The following is a 22,230-nucleotide window of genomic DNA, read 5'->3' as shown; positions in this document are numbered from 1 at the left end:
ATGGACTAACCATCCAAGAGTCCAGACCTCAACTGATTACTGATTTACATCAGCAAATGTGTTTGAGATTAACTGGAGGTTCAACTGCAGGTGTGGAAAAATATTCTTGCAGATTACACTGAAAAACTGGAAGTAAGACTCTCAAAAAGAATGGAAGCTATGATAAAGTCAAAGGGTTAGTTGTTGAGGCTTCTGCACAATTGTCTACTATAGATATGTTATTTGCTTTTAGAGCAGCAGCTCTATCTTATTCTTTATTCTGCTTCTTTTGGTAGAGTGAGAACCCAAAAGCAGCATTTTGAATTGATAATCCTGAAAATCTGGAAGAAAATAAAATAATAAAAGAAGAACGATGAAAAAATACAAACTGTTGAGTAAAACTATGGTTCTTCTTAGGCTGGTGGCTGGGCCTCCCAGCGCTGGAGGATTACTGTATTATGTTCCTAATGATGACCGATAATGAAAGAGATGGCCGCGCCTGTCACGTTAAATAACAGCATAATCCATGTTTTTCGCTTCTGCTGCTAAGATCTATGTGCGTGCATATATTTTCTCCGACTATTAATGAGCAGCCTCGCATTGCAAAACACACTAACAAATTAAACTATCAAGAAGGGGAGGAGAGTGGGGGGGTGAAATAAAAGAGAGAGATAGAGAGGTAGGAAGATTATTTCAAAGATAATTTGTAGTTCATTTTATTTATTTATTTCATGCTCAAATTCTTCAACTTTGTTGTTTCGTACTAATTGTTGTTTGTTACTAATTATTGTTCTTTCACAGAATGTCATACAAATGAACAATGACTACATTTTGAACTCCTTTTAAATTAAAATTTATAAACTTAGGCATTTGTCTCAGAGACAGAGAGAGAGAGAGAAACACAAAAAGAGAAACACAGACATGGGCCTTTAGCATTGAGTGCTTGTTAAGATTCCAGTGATTCAGTACTGCTACACAAATGGTGTAACCAGAAGCAATTCTATTCAAGCTCAAAGCACAATGCACTCAACCCTCATTCAAAGCGGTACTACAAGACTGGACAATGGCGTCTGGGCCTTTGGGGGCCTCAATTAACCCATCCGTATAACTTTATAGTCAGCACTAGAGAAGCTAAGCTAGAAAAACTAGGTCTGGCTTGACTGACACTTCAACCTGGCCCCTATGAAAAACAAGCAGAATGTGGAGACAGAGTGAAAGTTAGAAGCCAGGGAGCAGAGAGAGAGAGAAAGAGAGAGAGAGAGAGAGATGGGGAAAAGGAACGGAGAGAGAATGAGAGACAGGACCGAAGCCCAGCTGCTTTTAAATGTTTTATGAGTCGGCAGAACAGCGACAATAAATTACACTGACAACCGCACTGCATTCTGAGCATGGAGAGAGAGAGGGGACAAGAGAGAGAGAGAGTGGGGAAAAGAGTGAAGGAATGAGAGAGAGAGAAAGTGAAAGAGAGAGACATAAAGAGGACATCCTAACACTGCTATGCTCCTCATTACTTCCCATAATGTTACAAGCCATAAGCTGGAGTGAGATAATGGGACAATGTGCCCTTTGGTCAATTTGGTCAACTTCAGTTCCATTTCAGCATGTGCATCTACATTTTAAGTAGAGTGTGCAAAAGTGTGACTATGTGTTCTCTCTGAACAGTGGATCTGATGTTAAAATTTCACAATTCATATGACAGTACATAAACAGTTTGGGGTGATTCATATGCAATCTGAATTTTAAAAATTCTTTTATCTGTCTTTTAAAGCTGTTAATGGACCAGCACCTTCTTACATGTCAGAATGTCTAAGGGACTACGCTGCACTACGATGTCTAACATTACTTTTACCAGAAAAAGAAGAATTACATTTATGTTTAAATAACTTTGAAACACACGTCAAGCAAGTCAGTTAGTAATTTAAAACAGCAGCTTTAAACATAATTATAACCAGCTCCAAACTGCTGTGAGAAATGCAAGTGAAAACGGTATTTTGTTAGGAACAGAAACACAACCATAATCATTCTTTACTGTTCTGGAATGAAAACATTAATTTCAAACAAACTGTTGTTGCTATTTTTTGTTCTGTGTGGCCCACAAGCGCGTTATTTATGTGTACCCTCCAAAACTCCCTAATGTTTTAAGATGAAAATAAAGACTTGCGTGATTTCATTCAGTATACCATTTTAAGGACTTTTACGGGATGTATACATTATTTGTGTGTTGGGGTATGAATTTATTCAAATAATCACGACCTGTAAGCAGACAAAAGCTGTAAATATTGTCTGTGCTTTTCGCTACACTCTCAAAGGATTTTGTTAAAAACCATTTAGCCAGCTAGCATGCCTATGCATTTGGGGAACTCTATTAGCGACACTGCTTACTCTGAACAACCTCCAGTAAATTATTATGGGCTATTTCACAGTTATACGTTTGAGGGATGCACCGAAATTTTGGCGACTGAAAAGAGAAAATCGGGCAAAAATTTTGACAAAAAAAACGATATATTTATACAGGCCCACAATGTAAAAATCTTAGACTTTACAAATAATTTTAATGGAAAGTGAGAAACAGTGATTTATAAATCACTGTTTCTCACTTTCTGCTCCTTCTTTACAAAGCTCTTGGAGCAATTGTCAAAGGTGCTATAAGTCATTACTATTATTGCGGTGTGTGTGTGTACTGTGGTGTACCTGCGCAGCAACAGTTTGGGGTGGTTCTTGCTCTCCAGGTTTTTGTCAATGAGGTCTGAGAGAAGGTGTTTGAGCACATCTGTGGCGTACTCCAGCCTGCCCTGCAGAGCAGTCATGATGAGGGAGGCCACGTTGCCACGGTCGCGCATGGAGAAGGAGCGCTGCAGCTCCAGCGTGCGGATAAACGTCAACAAAAACACCTTGTTGTTGATCAGCTGCGCAAACAACTTCAGAGCCTTCTCCACGTTTTGCTGCCCATTACCAGACACCTGCATTATACAGAGAAACACGCACACACACACACACACACACAAACACACAGACACAGGTACTGTATAAGCTTAAAGCAAAAGGTCAGCAAAATCTGATTTACACAAATTTCCCCTTACTACAAATATACAGAAAAATACATGGCACAGCTGAAAACAAAAGTAGCAGTCATCGTGGAGCCTGTACATATATACTTTTGATACATAACAGTATATCATACAGTGTCATAAAAAAAACAAAGAAAAACAAGTATCTCCAAAATGGTTCATTTACAGGAGAAGTCAAAAACATTTGTAAATTAATGTAAAGATTAATGCAAAAATAATGAAAGATTTAATTCATAGTGATTTAAGAGCATTTCTATCAATGTTCAGACAATGTACAGAACAGCTGCTGTGTTAAATGATGTAGAGAAATAAATATTGACAAAAATGGAGATTTTTTGGACTGCAACAGAGATTACTCCAAGTCAGATGAGGCCAGTGTGAAAAGATTTAGAGATGTAGTTTGATGGGGAACATGCTTTCCTTACTTGTTAGCTTCATTAGCCTCATAGCTATAGTGTAAAACCAAACAAGCTTTCTGTACATTTTCTAAGTAAAATGTAAGGCTTTTTATTTCATTTTCAAGACCTCAACAAAAGCACAAGGACACACAGTGTCACTGATGCAAAGCACCAAATGTCGTAATGATGCATAAGGTGCAAGTGTGGGGGGGTGAGTTGATCATTGTGTGTACACACACAGTGGGAATGTCTGTGCTGTCACTTTTTTTCAAGTTTCTATTGCTAACTATTTGATGATCAAGATCTCCACATTGAATTGTGTACATGTCAGCTTCTGTTCTGAAATACAACTGGGAGAGGATATTAATTCCACTCTGAAATTAAACACGAGGGCCTAAACTTCTCAACAGCACTGATAAACATATGCATATTGCTGCTGTTGCGACAAAACCTTGGATCACCAATGTGGTAACTTTAAAGGAAAAGGAAAAACGTTCTTAGCTTTGAATAGATGTTAATAGAGCAAGATTTATATGTACCTCCAGCTCTCGGAGAACTGGGTGATCCTCAATTCCAGGGAAGAGCACTCTCATAGCGTAGGTGCGGTAGTCCAGGTGAGGGATGCCAGCTCTATCCAAATCACTGGTAAGCTCATTAATGTCGGTCTGCAACTCTGCAAAGGCTGGGGAGGGAGAGAGTTTTTAATGTATTTGAAGGAAACAGAAGCAACAGCTCATTGGTTTCTACTATAAGTATGTTTGAGTGAATGGGTTTTCCTTTTTTAACTAAGCACAAAGAAGCACGTTGAAACAGTTGTTGTAAGGGGTAATTGACCGTATGCTGCAGATGTGACATTATAAGCTAAACCTTGTACCATGCCATTGTCTTTGCTTGACAGAAGACCAACAGCTGGGCTATGGCCGAACAGGGTAAGAAGACGTGAGTCAAATGTGTAGGTGTGGAAAACAGTACAGTTCTTATTGTTTGGTGTAGCAACCTTGCATGCTTAAAATCCCTACTGTTTAGCAACTGGTAAATGTAGTTTCACTAGTATTGTGACAATTTTCAAACTGTACAAAAAAAAATGATATTTTTGTCCAGAGGAGTTAACATGGTCAATGTCATAAATTTGCTTAGATTTGAAAAGTGAGCTTAAAATGCCATAGATTCTTTAATATTTATTAAAGCAATAGGCCATGAGAGGCCACGTGTGCCAGTGATTTTATTGTTAGTAAGGATGTTACTTCAAATGGCTCAAATGGCTACCTTCTCCCTGTCTAACAAATAGCCACTTAGGATTCAGCCACTTGCGCAAAAATTCTAAACTAAACAAACAGTGCACTATTTTGGTGTAGAAGCCAGAATTCCATAACTTACTTAGCATCTTATATAGGAAGGAGGAAGCCATTTGAAATTCAGCCTGGGTCTGATGCTGCTTCAGGCAGATCTGACTAAAACTGATCATGTAGTAAGGACTTTCAAAGCCTGTGATATTAATGGAAGAGTTGTTGAGCATCTTTTAGTCTGTTAGTTATCTAATCAGCCTAGTTCTACTTAAGAAAATAAGTTATCAGCCCCTCAGTTTAAACAACTCTGGGTTCTTCATCAATACACTTGGAGGTATTTCATTAACAGCACAAGGGTTTTTCAAGACTTGGTGAAGTAATACAGAATTTGAATTCCCTTACTGTGAGGCGATCACATGTGTTTTAGGACTGAAATTACCCATTTTGTAATCTTCATTTTACTTGTTCTCTGTGTTTTATTTCAAAAATCTGAAATGTTCTGTTGCTTATTTCCAGGTTTAAACGAAAATAAAATAATAAAATCGGATTTTCAGTGTGGTCTCAGACTCAGACTAGTAGACTCCATGTTATACACACACACAGAAGCACACACACACACACACATGTGCACCGTTAATAAATTGACTGTGTGCTGTAGTGTGTGTCCCCTGCTGATGGAGACCAGAGGTGAGGCGGCTTTAATTGGGTCCATTCTGACTGAGCAGCACTCTACCCTCAGGGAGTCTCTCTCTCTCATGCTCTCTTTTTCTTCCTTTTTCTCAAAGCACACACGCTTACACAAACACAAACTTTCACTCTGTCTCTCAAACACACACATACACATAAAAACTCTCCATCACCGATCCAGGCATACACATCTGCCCTAAGCATGGCACACTGTAATTTGGATTCCTCTCACAGCACTAGTCACAGACTTCACAAAATACAGAATGGTTTATTGGTCCACTACAGGTCATCAGTGCTACACACTGGTTCAGCCTGACCTCATGATAAAGCTCACTTCAATACAAACAGAGCTCAATGAGCAGCTTGCGTGTGCATTACATCACCCATGGCTGAAGGCTCAATATGTGTCATTTAGCTACATCATTAGCCGCAGAAGACTACTGTAAGTGAGGTGAAATTGAGCGTCTGAAAATAGGGCCAAACGGAGCGGCACTGTGATTCGGGAGGACATTTCAGGTGAGTGCTTGAAAGAGGTGGTACTAAAGAAAGTGAAAGATGCTGAATTTATGTCTGGAATATGATGCACACTTGTGTAAGTTCAGATTAGTGTAAGTTTAGAATAATGCTGCACTTATGTTTATGAACATGTGTGTAATCAGTCTTCTCACCTTCTTTGCACTCCAGCGCGACCCTGGACTCCAGGTTGTCCATCTGCATCTGCAGCCGTTTGAGTGTGAGGTCGTTTTCTCTGGATTTGCGTTTGTAGGCAATGAGGACGAGGATGACAATGATGAGGAGAAGGCCACCACCTGCTGCGATGCTCACGATGGCGGGCAGAGTCAGGAGACTGTCTGACAGGATGTTTACGGAGCCAGGAGAGACATGAAGACCACCCACCTGCACCTGAGACAGTAAACACACAGAAAGATACAAACTGTCAGAATGTAGCCTACATTCAAAAATAGATTAAAAACTGTCACCCACAGAATACAAACACCATAATAAATTAACCTATCGACTATTATTCACTTATCTGACTAATTATGTTTTAATTATTAGCAATGTTGCTTTATGTTTTTGATTGTTTCCAACTAACTGTTATTAGTCAGTAATTCAATAATAGAGTGAGGCAAAAACGAATGTTGGTTGAAATGCAACATGGACATTTAATGTAGTTAAACAGGTCCAAGAAGAAGGTACTTTTTAGATTCCTTCTCATATTCCCACAGAAATGTCAACTGTGAATTTTCATAATAATCAGACAGATATTTTATGTCTTTTTCCGTTTCTAAATATACTGTACAAGTTACAGAATTCACACCTATATTATCGTCAGCCTCTTCTTGTTTGTAATATTTACTCGTTTGAAGTACCTAACTTACAGTGAGAGCTGGCCATGTTTAAGCACAGGCTCCACATGGCAGGGCTTAGTTGTAACGAAGTGGTACACAGCTCCCATCGGGTATATATAGAGAGCTATGGACTCTCTACAGGAAATCAATAGCTCCCTATATATATTCAAAACAAGTTATTCTTTTTAAGTTTTTATGCACACCCATTCATCAGAACCTATAGATGTCTTGTGAATATAATGAATTTCAATTTTATTTTGCTGATATTTGCTGATGTTTGACACAGACTCTTTTCACTAATCATTTAGAGACACGTAATTCATCCAGCAGTTTAATGACTATTATTGCTCTACTGTAGAATTAGCCCATCAGTCTGTTATATTTCACTTCAATTATGGAGCAAGTTGTAACATTTTCACTCCTGTCGCTTTCACAAATTCCGTCTGAAACAAAGTTTATGGTTTAATTGGTAGCAGAGATGTGTAAGTTGCTCATATAAAAACGGATCTTGCTTAATGATAACTATTATGTCTAATAATTGCTTTCTGCTCTTCATTAAGCCTTAAAAGCTGTGTAGTTGTGATGCAGGTCTGACCCACTTCATCCGGCCGACTGAACCATAACATATGCAGCAAGAAACGACTTTACACTTTTGATTACTCAATACACAGTCTTCACACTTTACAAAACAAGCAAGAACTATAACTACAAAGAAAACTGTGCGCAGCAGCTACAGTAGTAGTAAACTCTCTTACCATGACTTTGTACTGGCCAGTAAGGTTGGGGGGCTCACAGAGCAGCTGGGTGTCTGAGATAGTGACTGAGCAGGGGGTCTCTCCTAGAAGCACCGTGTAGTTCAGCTTCACTCCACCTGATGCTGGGGGAACCAGGTTTTTCCCCTGAGACACACACACAGATGTTGGGTTATTTTAAAAGATATATAACAATATCTCAAGGTCTATCTCCACCATCACAATAGTCAGTAAACGTGCAGTAAAAATGTCTCACACATTAGTTTTTACACTGATTGTAGGTCACCAGAAGGGCTACACAATATGGTTTGTTAATAATTTTTCACAATAACATTTTTGCAACAATATCAAAATACTAATATTGCAAAGTAGGAGGTCACACTGTTTATACAGACTTTTTTCTTGAGGGTTCACATTGCATTTTTTTCCAATATATATCTACAGGCAAAGAGTTAATTACAAATATTAACTAGCAAGTGTGGTGCTGCTAGTAAAAACAAGCTAAACTTTTTGCTTTTTGTTTATGTCATGCTAATTTTGACCCAACTCAACTCAATGACTGTAGCCAACGGTGAAGGCCTGCTTTTCTATTGATATGATTGGTATAAAAAAGTGTTTTTATGAGCAGACTAACATGCATGATAATTAGCATGTTAGTAAGATCGCTTGCTTCAGACAGATATTTACAAGGATTATGTTGTGATCTATTTAAACCCAAGGAATTAATTGAGATGGTAATGTGCTAAATATACACAAAATAATACTTACATTAATTTTTTCAATGTTTTTTAAAGACTTTTTAAAATTACTTTAATCTTGTCAATTTTTTAGAATTTCTTTTAAAGTGAAGCCCCACTTTTTCATGTAACTACCAAAACACAAAAAAGTTTTAGTCCATGGGTGGACGAAAAGTAACCACATCCCTGCTTTTTAGAGCAGGCCATAGACTAAAACTAGCCACACCCCTGCTTTTTAGAATAGGAAGTGGGACTGCAGTCCTGTCCCTTACTGCAGTTAGATCCCACTGTTATGAAGTAAATGTGTCCCAGAGTCTGTAAATCAGTGTGTAAACTTCAGAATTGTCACTACTGAAATACATATTCGCCGCAATTAGGTAAACGTTTTTAAGTTTTAATAAAGTTTATTATGATTTTATGCACGTACAACTATTCAAAGATGAATCTGGTAGTCACATACACATTTTTGAGTTCAAAATAAGCTAAAATTGTCACTAACAAAACAGTCACTACTGAAGCATTTGGTAAAATTTCAGAGGTGTGTATTAACAGTGACGAAATGGAATGTGCAATTACTAATATTAATAAAATGAACTTAATTAAGTCATAGAGTCACTCAAAGCAAAATGCTTTTAGTCTAAAGTCAAGGTCACTTAAAAGTCCAAAATGTATTTTCAATTCTGACTCTGATCTATTTAGTCGATATTTTCTCCAGAATGTGCAAACCTAGTCACTACCGACATACTATTTATCATGGACGCAAGCTCATATCCACACAAAAGCTACACTATGCTGTACTGCAGGAGCTGGACTCTTGCTGATATGATCGCACTGTTAAAAGGACATAATTCACATCAAGTGTGATGAATATAGTGCTACCTTCAAGATAATGGGCGAGCCTGGCTTCTGCTCCAGAATCCCGTTGGTGCTGAGAGGCTCGAAGTAGGGGTTGGGGTAGTACAGGAAGTTGGTGTTGTTGTACACCAGCAGAGCCTGCACATTATTGAAGATGAAGCCAAACTCGTCTGCGTGTTTTACTGAGTCCAGCCCAGGTCTGTACTCTGCTGTCAGAGATGGAGCAAAACAGCTCATAGTGGTAGTGTTCAGAACCTTACACACCTGAAAGAGACAAGACGAGAGGAAGAGGGAAATTGCAATTATTATTACTACTATTATTATTATGAACACAGTTACTATTATTTTGGTAAAACTGTACTTGATACAATCAAGCCAATTAATATTGAATTTAATTGGTAAAATATACAGTTGAATGCCACAGTAAAATTACATTTTTTTTTTCATTTTCTTTTTGTTGATTTCCGAAAAGAAAGTTAGTTAAAACATCCTCATAAGATAAAACATAAAATGTGCCATGACATTTGCACAGGTGACGTTTTGTATTTTATTTTTTTCCCCAAATATTAAATTAAGCAAGTAAACAGGAATTATGCATTAAAATGTGCAGAGGTGTGCTCTCTGTAAAGGATATATACCTATTTTCAATTAGGAAAAACAGAACAGTAACTTGACCAGGTCTGCCCTAACTTTTACATATGACTGTGTGTGTGTGTGTGTGTGTGTGTGTGTGTGTGTGTGTGCGCGTGTGTAACTCTCACATTTCTGAACTATCTACACTGCATCTACTTGCTGTCCACTTATTCTTTTAACTCTTATTAAAAGCAGGTTCTTATGATACCTTTATTTCTTTTGAGGGTTTGAAGTGTATTCATCTGCTAATGGGAACAGCTCTTAACAGCATTTTTCCTTTCTGAAATTGTCGGCAGAACCAAAGAAATCAAGAGATGCCTCCTAAAATAGTCAAATGGATGTACAGCACAAAAACAAGAGCAGACCCACAGCGCTGTACCGTCCTCATGCTCTATTTCTCAAAGCTCCTGATATCAAACATGAAGGAGCCGCAATTCGGACGACTGAAGAACCAGCAAAGCATCTCTTTGTGCCCTTGTTATTTTAAACAACAGTAAAAAAAAAACATGGCCAAGCACTCCTGACTGTACAGAACTGGAGAAGGGCGTACTGCTGGACTGGTAACACGTACAGGGCAAGAACATGTAAAACTGATCCTTACCCCAAATTACCTTACTTAGCAGCCAGTGCACAAGTGCTCAAATAAAAGTTGCAGGTTACCCCCTAATGTCATTACCATGTTCATTCAGTGAAAGAAAGGATACAGAAGTCTTCCACTCACTGCATAGGGAGCTCAGTATGCATTCCTTACCCTGCTATACCCCATTTACAACCTAGATATGTGACAGAGGGTGCACTACTGAAGCCACTGTTTAAATAAACAGACATTGTGCACTAACATTTGCAGAAAATACCCTATTTAAGTTTGTACCCTGTAGAGGACGTGTTATTTTCGCTTATCAACAAAATATGTAATTCGGGGTGTTTCAACTTCATCAACAAGGCACTGCATTAAAACAAAGATACAAGATATCACATAATCTTTCTTCAAATCAGTACTTTTTGGAAACACGTTCACATTGTGTCCATAGACAACCGTTCATTTAACAGCACAGAGAGAGCTAATAGTCTGGCAGCTAACTGGCCTCATGATCAGCTATCTATGCTCTACAATAATCTTCATAGCAAATAAGTCAAACTTTTCTCTTCCCCACACAACAAACGCAAAAAGATGTCACATACGCACACCCACACTCATTTACACCCAGGCACTGAGCTTTCCCCTCCGTGCTCCAGAGAGCGCCACTAACTCTCGAACAACAAAATTGATTGCTGTGAATCTCTCACTGTGCCGTGAGGTTTTCATCTCATCTCCCTCTCTTCTCCCGCTCTCCAGGGGTAAACTTAATTAGAGCTAAATATCTTCAAAGCACAGCGATTGCCACGCCCCATACCTGTGCGCGAGGGGAACGATCGATGCAAAACTCATTTTGGCCATGCAAACTTGATTTTGCAGATATGAAAAATCAAACATACACAAGCCTCTAGATTCAGATGTCTGTGTGTCAGGGAGACTTGGTCTGTATGTCATTTCAGTGGATTTGGCCTTTGTTTCCAAACTCTTTCCGTTATGGAGATGGATATATGGCAAGCTTGTAATGTACTGTCTACACTAGTAAAAAAAAGCATGAGACCTAAAAAACTGTAAATAAGGCTTAAAGACATGGCCTAAATCAACTTTTTTTTTCCAAATTGACTCATCTTATATTGTTTAAAAGACAAAAGTCTTGTTTACCTATAATCTTTGATTGAAGTGTAGTGACTTTTGCCTGCCTCTAAAACTTCTTTTGAGTTTGGATTGTGTCACTGTACACCAGCAGGCTGATAGCAGGCAGACCAATAATATCACACTGTGTTTCACTTAGACCTCAAATGAACCCTAGGAGTCTGACAAGGTACAGTAGGGTATTTCTTTATACTAGTCAGTGATGCATTACTCGGGTTTAGAGCTGTAAAAAAAATATAAGTAATTAAATTCATGTGAATCTATCGACTAATTTATTAATCAGCTTGAATGTGGCCTGTAAACATGAAGAGCTATAACAATAAAATGTCTGCCAATGTTCTGACAAACTGAGGTACTGTTCACCAAGAGCTAAATCATTCCTCCATGGATTAAAATGTGGCGCTTTGTTTAAGCCTGCCCATAAACCACACTAAACTAAACTAACTAAACTAATAAACAATAACTAAAAATAAGTGACATAATATTTAATATGTAAATTAACGTTGTAGCTCTTCAGGCTGCAGCATCATTTAACCGGTTTAACACTTTTACAAGCTAATTCACTAGATTAACTGTGTATTAAAAGGTTTCCAGTATGAGGGGATGGCGTTTTTTTCATGTGAAAACTTTGTTTATAAAACAAGTTGTATTTTAAGCTAATTAACCAGTTGCACATAGTTAGCTAGCTAATGTATGTAATGCTATAATGGGACGAGCTGCAGAATGTTTCGTATTTTTTTAAAGTAGCCTGCTAAATACATCTAATTACTAGAAACATACACAGCTTAGAATATTCCAGTGACTAATGTTAGAATTGTAAAATGATAAGCTTTAATGATTTTTGTAAGGGTAATGTTAGCTCATTTTGATGAATTACTTACAGTGCGAACTGTGCATCCTCACAGAGTAGTCTGGTTTGTCAAAACACCAACGTTTTCTTATGGTATGTTTTATGGTATGTCTTATGCTTGTTTTAAGCATGTTTTCTTATGGTAAGGTAATGTTGCGCATCCGTGGACAGCTAAGTCAAACTAGCATACGTTGGACTATTTTAGAATTCATTTTACGGCAATGCTCCCAGATTTGACTTCTTATTTAACTTTTGGCCATAATTGTTCTTTTTCTTTTTCTATCTCCTCAGCTCACGTTGGTACAACACTATAAGTGAATTGGTGCCCTCTTCAGGTTAACTCATTAACTCACTCTAGGTCGGACGTTACTTTGAAAATGTAAAAGGAAAATGGCAGATAATTCAGCACCGCTAAGTTTTAAATGTCTTGTTTTTGAAATCCTTACTGGTTACTAGTAGGGCTGTACAATATATTGTTTGTAAATCCTTATTGCAACATTGACTTTTGCAATACTAATATCACAAAACCTTCAAAGCATCTTAAACAGTTTCAGACATTTGGGAAAAAAATGGAGCCATTGCTTATGGGGCGGAGTTTTTCTGGAGGCAGATGTTGTGGTAAGGTTTCTTGAGTAAATGGTCTCATACATAAGAGACCAAAACTGAAAGCATTCTCTGCTTTCATAAGAATGTGAGGTCCAGTTGGGAGGTCATGTTAATGGAAACACAGTTCCAACATTACTGCAGCATGTAGACATTCAACATTATAGTAATTCTGCTGTGATTCCGCTGAAGACTTTCATCAAGACAGTCTGTTTAAAAATGAATGTGACTCAATAACTCTGGCACCATGATATTGTCCTACTGCGCAAGTTCTCTAAGCAGCCAAAGCCATCAGGAGCCTCTGGCCTACTGTCAAGCAGAGGTCACACTGGGGGCAACACAGCTAGAAAAAAGGAGACCCTTTAGCTAAACTGTTGGTCATGCCATAGTGTTAATAGATTTCTCATTAAAAAGCATCAAAGGACAATAACATGCAAGACTCCACATATAATGAACATGCTATGATTTTCTTTTGCTGAATACCACTTAATTGCAGAAAACTTGAACATATGCAGACTAATTCCATATGAAAAATTCTCTTGCATTCTACCTCATGGACCAGGAGAGCATTCTCAGCTACTCTCAATGTCTCGGAGGGATGCTCAAGGCTCTGCTGTTGAATTTAGATCTATTCGTTCTTCCTCCCTCAGTGGAAGTGTCATGTGAGAGAGAGCAGGGACAGATGCTACCACAGCAACGCGCCTCATGCTGCCTGGAACAGCACCCGCACTAGCAATTTAGTGCTGGCTCACAATACCATCTGGTCCAAACTGGCTGGATGCTGCTTGGTTTTCTACCACAATTGAGCTTTTTTCACCATGCCAGCTTTTCCCTCTCCCCACTACGAACAACCATCTTTACAGCACATACAATCATAAAAAATAATTCAACTGGTCCTATAATAAGTAGCTATGTGATGTAGTTTTAAAGGCCTGTATCTTAGAAAAACAATATTTCCTTACTTATTTAAACTGTGTGTAAATACTGTTAATACATTTTACCTGTATCATTAATTTCTTGGTACATACAGTCCATCTCTAGAACCTAAACTGCAAACTACATCAATCTTAAAAGCACAGTGACAAAAATAGCATGTTTAATTCTATACATACAACCTACAAAGAGGTTCAAAATGGTCACATTAAAAGATTTATGGCTCTTTTTGGTACATAAAACCACACAAACATCAATAAGCAGACCTCAGAAGAAAAAAAAGAAATACAAGAAAAATGTAAGCTATGGTCTGTTTAAGATGGGTGGACCTAATAGACTACATGCTATGGAAATGGCAGAAATTTCAGTATTACTCTCACGGCCTATGCAAGATAAATGGCTTGGAAAACCCCATTTCTTACAGTATGTGAACACTATGCTTGCTGTAGCTCCAGCTTCTTCGTTGTGAAGCTAATTGGGATCTTTTCTGCCCTTCGAAAATAACTGGATTCTTCTCTGACTCACCAGGATCCTCCAGAATGAGTCAGCAGAAGCCACCTGCCTGACATCTTTAACAGGACAATCTCAGCTTCACCCTCTCTGGTTTTAATTACTGGGCTAAAAAAGAAGAGGTCCTGTAAGGTGACAGGCCACCTACACTAAAGCTTGCAGGGTCATCCCGGCCAACAGCAGGATTGAAACCAGCTTCAGACCTCAAGATAAACCTTCACACAGACGTGTGCGTTCTGCATTAAAAAATCCAGCCTTGCAGCTCTGGCTCAGCTGGAGGCTGAGACAAAGGCAAAGATGGAAAGTGAGAATAAGAGCAGCTTATGGGATTTCTGCATGGAGGAGGCTGTTAACGTAAGACTCTGCTGAGGCTCCATGCTGGAAGATGAGGGTCAGGGCACTCCATTAAAAACGAGGAGCTCAGAGGAAGCAGCGGCACTTGAGGCATACGCTGAATAATGCCCTTTGTTTCTCTCCAGCTATACACCCATGCAACAGGACTTTGGCCAGGTGAGTAACTGACCAACTGAAGAGACTGCTGAATTATTAAGCTGTATGAGTTGCCAGTTTATTAGGTACCATAGCCAGTACTGTGCAGTCAGAGACCATCATTTATTTAACTTCCAGTCGAGAAGACCATTAAGTACAAGTTATTCATTTTAGCGTCAGGACAAAAAGCAAAAAAACATATTTAACAGAAAATTACAATGACTAAATATCATATCATATACAATTTCAACATTTAGTGTGTCCACCTTACAACTTCCATTCTGTTCGGTAGACTTGCTTTCAGTTTTATATATTTTCAAAGTTCAGTTCTAGAAGTTGGCTGCATTTGTATTTCTCACAATCCAAGCAATCTCAAACACATGATGTGGTCTGGGTTCTGCAGTGGCCAGTCCATTGTTATGAGAACACTAGCAGCTTCTTTGTTTGCAAATTTTCTTTCTTTTTTTTTTTTACCAATACCTTTTCTCTGTCTTTTTGAAAACATTATTTCAGACCCATAGTATTGAGCTGTCTTCTCACAGTGGAAGGATGGACAGAAACTGCAGCCCATCTGTTGCTGCACAACTTATTAACAACCCTTGACCCCATTGATAAACAGAAAGGGATTATGACCAATATTATTTTGTTATGGACCATTCTCAGCAAAGCAGTAATACTGACATGGTAGTGGCACGTTAGTGTGCCAACCAAAAATACCCAGCCAACAGTGATCCTGTGGTCAGAAACTAAGCATAGATGACTAATACAAATTGTGCATGGAAAAAGAAAAGTTGCTGTGGTGGTCCTATGTTGGTCACTTTGCATTGTGCAGATTGTGTTGCAACCGCTTTAGTCAGTAATTGTAAGCCTACATTGTGCATCTGTATGGAAGGCTTTTCTGGTAAAACGGCCAATGAGAGTAGATACAGGGTATGTGTACCTTATAAACTGGCAACTCAATTCTCTGTTTAAGTGGTGGAGGGATACATGTATAAAGCAGGCTTTTATCATCTGTTTAAGTTTGGCATTCTCTTAAAAGCGGTGTCTGGGGAGGTCTTCGACACTGATTGCTGGGAACATCATCTGATTGCATGTGTTTCTGAAGTGCTTCACTTCAGATCCATGCTGAAGTGGCTTTCTGATCAGCTAGGATAGCAGCTGATAATGCTTTAGGAATCCATCTCATCTCGTCATTATTGCCTCTGCCTGCCATTCTATGTGCTAGACACTGTTTTTTTCCCCATCCACAGAAATAAAATGGAGGCAGGAAAAAAAAAATCTTTTCACCATAATCAGGACGATGATTAATGTCTCAATTGTAGGCTGGTGACAGGTACTGCGGGATTCACAAAGGCAATTGTCTCCGTTTTCGCATCACTTTTGAGAATCCTGCCAGGTAAAGCGAGGTGGGGAGGGGAAAGAGGAGGCGAGGCAATTTGGGGAGGAGGCAGATGACAATTTGAAGGCCGCACTGACACGCTCCCCGGCTCTGACTGCCAGGATATTCCGCTGTTTGCCTCTCACCGACGACAAAGGCAAGAGGGAGGGGATGAAGAGATGTGTAATTGTAACCTCGGCGGTTAATAAAAATTCACCCATTCCCTTTCAGGGTGCGAATCAAAGCTCACTCTGCTCTTTGGTGAGCGTTCTGATTGGAGAGAGGGAGGGGGGGTTAGAGGGAATAGACTGTGCTTGAAAGGAGGAAGCTCTGGTGTCTCTTTTTTGTCTTTTCCTCTTGCAGTTGTAGGCGGAGAGAGAGACAGAGACAGAGAAAGAGGGAACCTGACAAATCAGGCAGCGCCCACACAACTTCAACCATATTTCAGCAGTCCTCTAAGAACTGGCGGCTCTGTGAAGCATGCTGCAGCGTGAAGCTGCTGTCATTCCTCATCATGTTCCGGATTTCCTTTCTTTTTTAGAAGAAGGCTTTCGGGGAACGTGCCTGCGTACAGGTACATGTGTAGAACTCGGGCCCAAAGCAAAGCTACAGACACAGAGCGATTCCTTTCCCAGTACTTGGATTTTCACGCTCCTTAATAAAAAAATCCTAAAAAGCAGAAGGCATTTCACAAAACTAAAGTATGATCAACATACCTTATTACAGCACAGTGTGACTTCACCGATTTTACAGTGTGACTATCTGGAAGATATTCAGAAGTCTGAGACCACTTATGAAAATACTCCAATTTTGCCTCAAAAACAAAACTCAAAAACAAAAATCCTAACCTTTTTGTACAAAGTTGTTAACAGTCAGTGTCACAAATGTACTTAAATTTGAAGAGTAACGTAAAAATACTGCAGAATATTTCTTTGTTTTCTTTGTATCTCCAAATACTGATCGCAAATCACTCCACGTTGTTATCTACAATGAGGACCAATAGAATGTTTAATGGAACTGAAGTACATGTCCAACATTTCTTCTAAAACCAAGGGTATTGTTAAGGTTCTTGTCCCCCTGGCTGCAGTAACAGTCTCTAATATTCCGTGAAAGCTTTGCACTAGATGTTGGATAATTAGTTCTGGATCACACACTCCACTTTAACTCATTCCAAAGGTACTAGGTAAGTCGATGCTTGGCACTGAGCATGGTAACCTTAGTCTCATGTGCGGCTGCTCCAGAGTGTCCCATACTATTGGCAATGCTATCTATGGAGATATGTATATATACATATATATAATATATGTATATATATTATAATCTTGCAGATTATACAAGCTGTGTGTCCAGAATTGAACACCTGTCAGCAATGAGTTCACCTTAAAGTAGCTGAATTAATTAAATGAAAGGGGTATCTTTGGATATGTGTTCTTTGTCACTTTTTTGTTGATCAGTGTTTGTGTCATCGTTGTTTCATATTAAATATCTATAGTGAAACTGTGGTATAACTGCAACACTGCAACATACTCGAGATCATGCTATACTGTGACGTACTGGCACTTTCATGCTGGCCAATATCTCACAGTAAAGCACCCTTTCATGTGTCATTGTGTAAATGTAAATGGTCTTTGCCAGAAAAATGATTTGTCTTGTTGTTTTAATCCTTTCCTGTGTATGTTATGGATTTGTTTCTCATCCAAAACATAAGCATTTAAATGCTTTCTTCACATGTGATGAATGCTTAAAATAGTGTTCTTTCTGCCTAGTTTCAAGATGATCAGACCATATCAAGTTTGAAAATCATTTTTAGATGAATTTTGGACATTTTGAAAAAGAAAACTAACTGCACAAACTAGGCTCAATTTCTGAACCATTTCATGGCACATAGGGAAGGGAAGGAGTTGAAGCACTGACATAAATAAATGATAGCATAGTACATTAATTCTAAATCTCCTCTACTTCTTTACCCAAAATTGACACACTTGATATCCAACACTGGATAGGAAAAGCAAGGAATAGAGTGAATGAGAGAGCGAAAGGGACTATTCGAAACAAATGGGGCAAAAAGCTCTTTTGTTCTGACTGTTCTAACCCTTAGTCAACATTCTAAGGGATGTAATTTATATGGTTTTGAAATATGACTGTATCTGTGTTTCTCGCCTAGTGTTGTGTGCTTTGTAGATGTCTGAGGGATGCTAATCTATTTGAGCTCATGCCTGATTGATGAAGAGATTACTGTTGTTTTCGATGAAGAAGGATTTTTGCATCCCATTAGGGCTCCTCATGCTCTATTATATCCATGTTGTATGTAACCGTGACCAAGAGATTTTTTGCTCTTATTTTTCTTTAGATTTTTTGAGATTAAATCAAACTGGCTTGAATGTGATACTGATAAAAGGGATTTTTACTGTGTATATTGCAAATATTCCTTAATATTAGGGAGCTGGGTAGGCTGCTTGTATTTTTTTGTATTTTTTTTTGTTGTTGTTGTGGAATTTCATCTGCCTTCTACAGTGTTTTATGGTTTTGCTTATTGTTTTTGCCTCATTAGTCTTTGGAGCCTTGCTAGTAATTGCAACAACATCTTGAAGATAAAACAGCATATTGATTATTGACCTACACTTTGTGTTTTGGTCTGAAGGTAACATCAGCATCAAACTTGAGTTTGGATTGTAAAATTGGTACAAACTCATACCCATCCTGCATAAAATCATTTGTTGTTTTGTTATTATACAACAGTTCACTCCAATGTCTGATGGGGTGAGAAGTGCTCTACCCATGCTGTGAGTTGTGATAGCATTTTTTGCAAAACAATCACTCCACTGAGCACCAGTTGCAATGCAACAACTTTAGTAACAGCTTTACACTGCGGCTAACCATTACTAAGTTTCAACTTTAGCACATACAAAAAAAAACAGAAAATGGACATATCAGGTAACTTGTATGCAATAATATTTGATCTGCAAATGCTTGGTCAGGTTCTATGGAAGAGTGTAACAAAAGCCTACAACAAATTCTGAACTTGGCTTTTTGGCCAGCAGAACAAACTTAAATGCCAGAAATGAACAGAAAGAATACAATTCGGCTAAAAGACGGGCTGTAAAATGCTTTACAGACTGCCTGGAACAAAACAACATTCAGGTTAAACCTGACAATAAATATTGAAAAAGCTGAGCTAAATCTGATACTGCAAGGCTACTACTTTTTTGGTGGAAGGAATTGCCAATATTAAACCACACTTAAAATACAATGTTCAGGGCTTCTTCACTTTACAGAACTGTTGCATAAAAGCAATAGAACACTCAAGGCCATGTGTTACCACAAATAATAACAGGGCTGTGAAGATCTCCAGGACTTGCCTTTGGTACAGTCATGATGTCATTCGCAATAGCGCACAGCCTCTCGTGGTTTGTGCTGGAGCATTCAGACCACTCAGATGTTTCTCTGAGTGGCGAATCAAGGAATAATGTAGGCCAATTAGGCAAGATCACATTTTGTTGAGTGCTAACAGTGAAAGAATCATATTATAAATAGACATATCATATCAGCTGGGTATCGGTATCAGAATGATATCAGCAGAAAATGATGGATCAGATATTGGAGGGAAAAAAAAGACTCTGATGTAAACTTGTAACAGATATAGCCTGAAATAGCACACATATCAGCAAAGAAAAACTGGTATCATGCCATCTCTAATTACAAAATCATGTTTAGAAAAATATTGTATAATGTTATAGAGGGAAAACTGTATGACATTTTGTTCAGCATTAGTCCAGTGCTGTATCTGCCTGCCACTTTCAGAGACCACCCATTGCCATCTCTTGCTCTTCTCCCCTGACCAGCCCAGACATTCCCTTAATTAAACTTTGGACCCCCAGGACTAAAAAAACAAATGCAAATTGTAACGATTCCTCAAGCACAGTTTGATTATAGCAGGCCCTTATTATGGTGACGAAGGCTTCTGACAGTAGTTAATCTTCCACTGACACCCATCAAGGCAAACCCCCCTCTGTCGTTCTCTGTCCACCAACCTCCACCTTGCTCCCTTTCACACTCAGAATTCCACAAAACTCCCAGCGTGCAGTATGCTTCAACTCATGCAGAACATTTATACCCACAACAACAACAACAACAAGCAGCCAAGGCAATCCCGCTCAGCACTGGTGACTTGAGCTGGTTAAAATGCTCCAATTAAACACTTCAAGCAAACCACTTTATGGGCACTGAATTATTCAGAGGGGTAGTTATCTCAGTTTAGAGATACGTACCCCTGAAGGAGGTTGTGCAGTGGCTTGTGAGTAATGGAGGTTTGTAATTTTTGGAGCCAAGATGGTGACTCAGAGCCCATCTAGCCTACACAGGTCAACAGAAAGGACAAAAATGATTCTAATGCAGTCTAAAGACAGGCTTTGTCATGCTCTTTCCCTGCTGGAAGTCACTGATAATTAACTTCAACCTGCAGACAAAGCAAAGACAAGGTTGTGCATCTCTGAGGTCGAACTGATACGATTTTGGTTTTATTAGCCTGAGATATCAACACATATAAAAGAGCCATTCTCCTAAAAGCCTGGCACACGGTTAAGTGAGGTCATTTTGAAAAAGGAGAGTAAAGAATTAAAGAAGAATTAATAACTTAGAGGCTGAAGCCCGTCAATTTGATAGTACTTACGTTTACAGACTCGCGTCCCCCATACTTCACTCGTATCCTGGGTTCCTGCACAACGTCCAAGTTGGTTCCGGTCACCACCAGAGGAGTGTGTCCACTATAAACGAAATAAAAATATCCACCTTTAAGTTAACCTGCTCTGCACGTATCACTCTACAATGAATGTTTTTGTTTTTAAATATGTTTTACGCCAAAATCTAATATCAAAATTACTGAAAAACAATGTCTCAACCATTAGACAATGTTTTCAAAGACATTTTGTAGCCATTTCATATAAAACTTTTTGTGATGTAACTTGTTGAGGTATTAAACATTTTAAACGTCTAGTTCTTCTAGATCAACGTCTAGATCATTACCGCTGTGAACATTTACAATTTGGGAACATTTCTAATAGAGCATTTTTAAATCTTAACCATTTAAAATAAAAAAATAAAAAATGTACAATTCCCATGAAGCACGGTCAACCCCATCATCCTTTTTTGGTGTTTTTTCATAACCTTCAATCAAAATGTAATTTTGCCAACCTTTAATTCATCTTCAGATTTTTCACTGTATAATTTAATATAAAAAATTTGTATAATTTAAGTAATATTTCACTTCTGTCTTCACTTCCACATCAAATACTGCATGCAGCAATATCATTTTTGGTTCATCACCAAAACCCTTGTTTCCCTTCCCCAAAATGGCCTGATTATTTAATTTTTTACATTTTGTAGAAGGTGTGGACATTAGACTAGTGTCTGGTAGTGACTTTATGTTCACTTTGGAATAACTATCTTTGGTAACACTTAGTTGAACCATGCTACATAACACTGACGTAACCATGCCATGAACATGTTAGGAAAGACGTCATATCCTCTCATTGTTGTTATGACAGGTTCTGTTCAGTAATATAACAGTGTCATGTTGCCATTACAGTACCTAACAATGCCATAATCATGTCATAACAAAAGTCATAAGCTGTCATTTGTTGTTTTGTTCATTTGTTACCTTTACTGGCAATGGTCATGACATATATCGTAAAGTCTGATGTTATGCCAGATTACTTCACTGTATATTATATTACAGTTATACTACACAAACGTTGTTATATAACTGAACAAAATCTGTCATAAAGGCTCATGACAGTATAGGACATCTGCCATGGCTTGTTTCTGACATCGTCAGTGTTATGTAGCAGGGTTTAAGCAAAGTGTTCCCCAACTTTTCACTATCCAGTCAAATCCTGATTGATAAGATCAGCTCCTGGCCATATATACTTTTCCACCTCATTTTCCTGTTTCACTTGAAAGTCTGTCACATTATGGAAGAAAAATGCATCCTGATTT

The 22,230-nt window shown here is 38.4% G+C and overlaps 1 protein-coding gene across 1 annotated transcript in view; it reads right to left on the bottom strand.

The window, feature by feature from the left end:
* Positions 1-22,230, bottom strand: part of plxna2 (plexin A2) — a 267,455-nt gene that overhangs the window by 37,797 nt on the left and 207,428 nt on the right. Inside the window, exons 17-22 of the mRNA XM_036590910.1 lie at positions 20,906-20,999; positions 9,139-9,378; positions 7,526-7,669; positions 6,087-6,321; positions 3,985-4,127; positions 2,671-2,939 (exon numbers count right to left, since the gene is read on the bottom strand). Coding sequence (XP_036446803.1) covers positions 2,671-2,939; positions 3,985-4,127; positions 6,087-6,321; positions 7,526-7,669; positions 9,139-9,378; positions 20,906-20,999 — 1,125 coding nt within the window. The remainder of the gene's footprint in view (positions 1-2,670; positions 2,940-3,984; positions 4,128-6,086; positions 6,322-7,525; positions 7,670-9,138; positions 9,379-20,905; positions 21,000-22,230) is intronic.

This window comes from Colossoma macropomum, unplaced genomic scaffold (genome assembly GCF_904425465.1).
Source record: "Colossoma macropomum unplaced genomic scaffold, Colossoma_macropomum, whole genome shotgun sequence".
In the NCBI taxonomy this organism is placed as follows: Eukaryota; Metazoa; Chordata; class Actinopteri; order Characiformes; family Serrasalmidae; genus Colossoma; species Colossoma macropomum.
The sequence above is the reverse complement of the archived record's forward strand: the minus strand, read 5'-3'. Positions and strand labels throughout refer to the sequence as shown.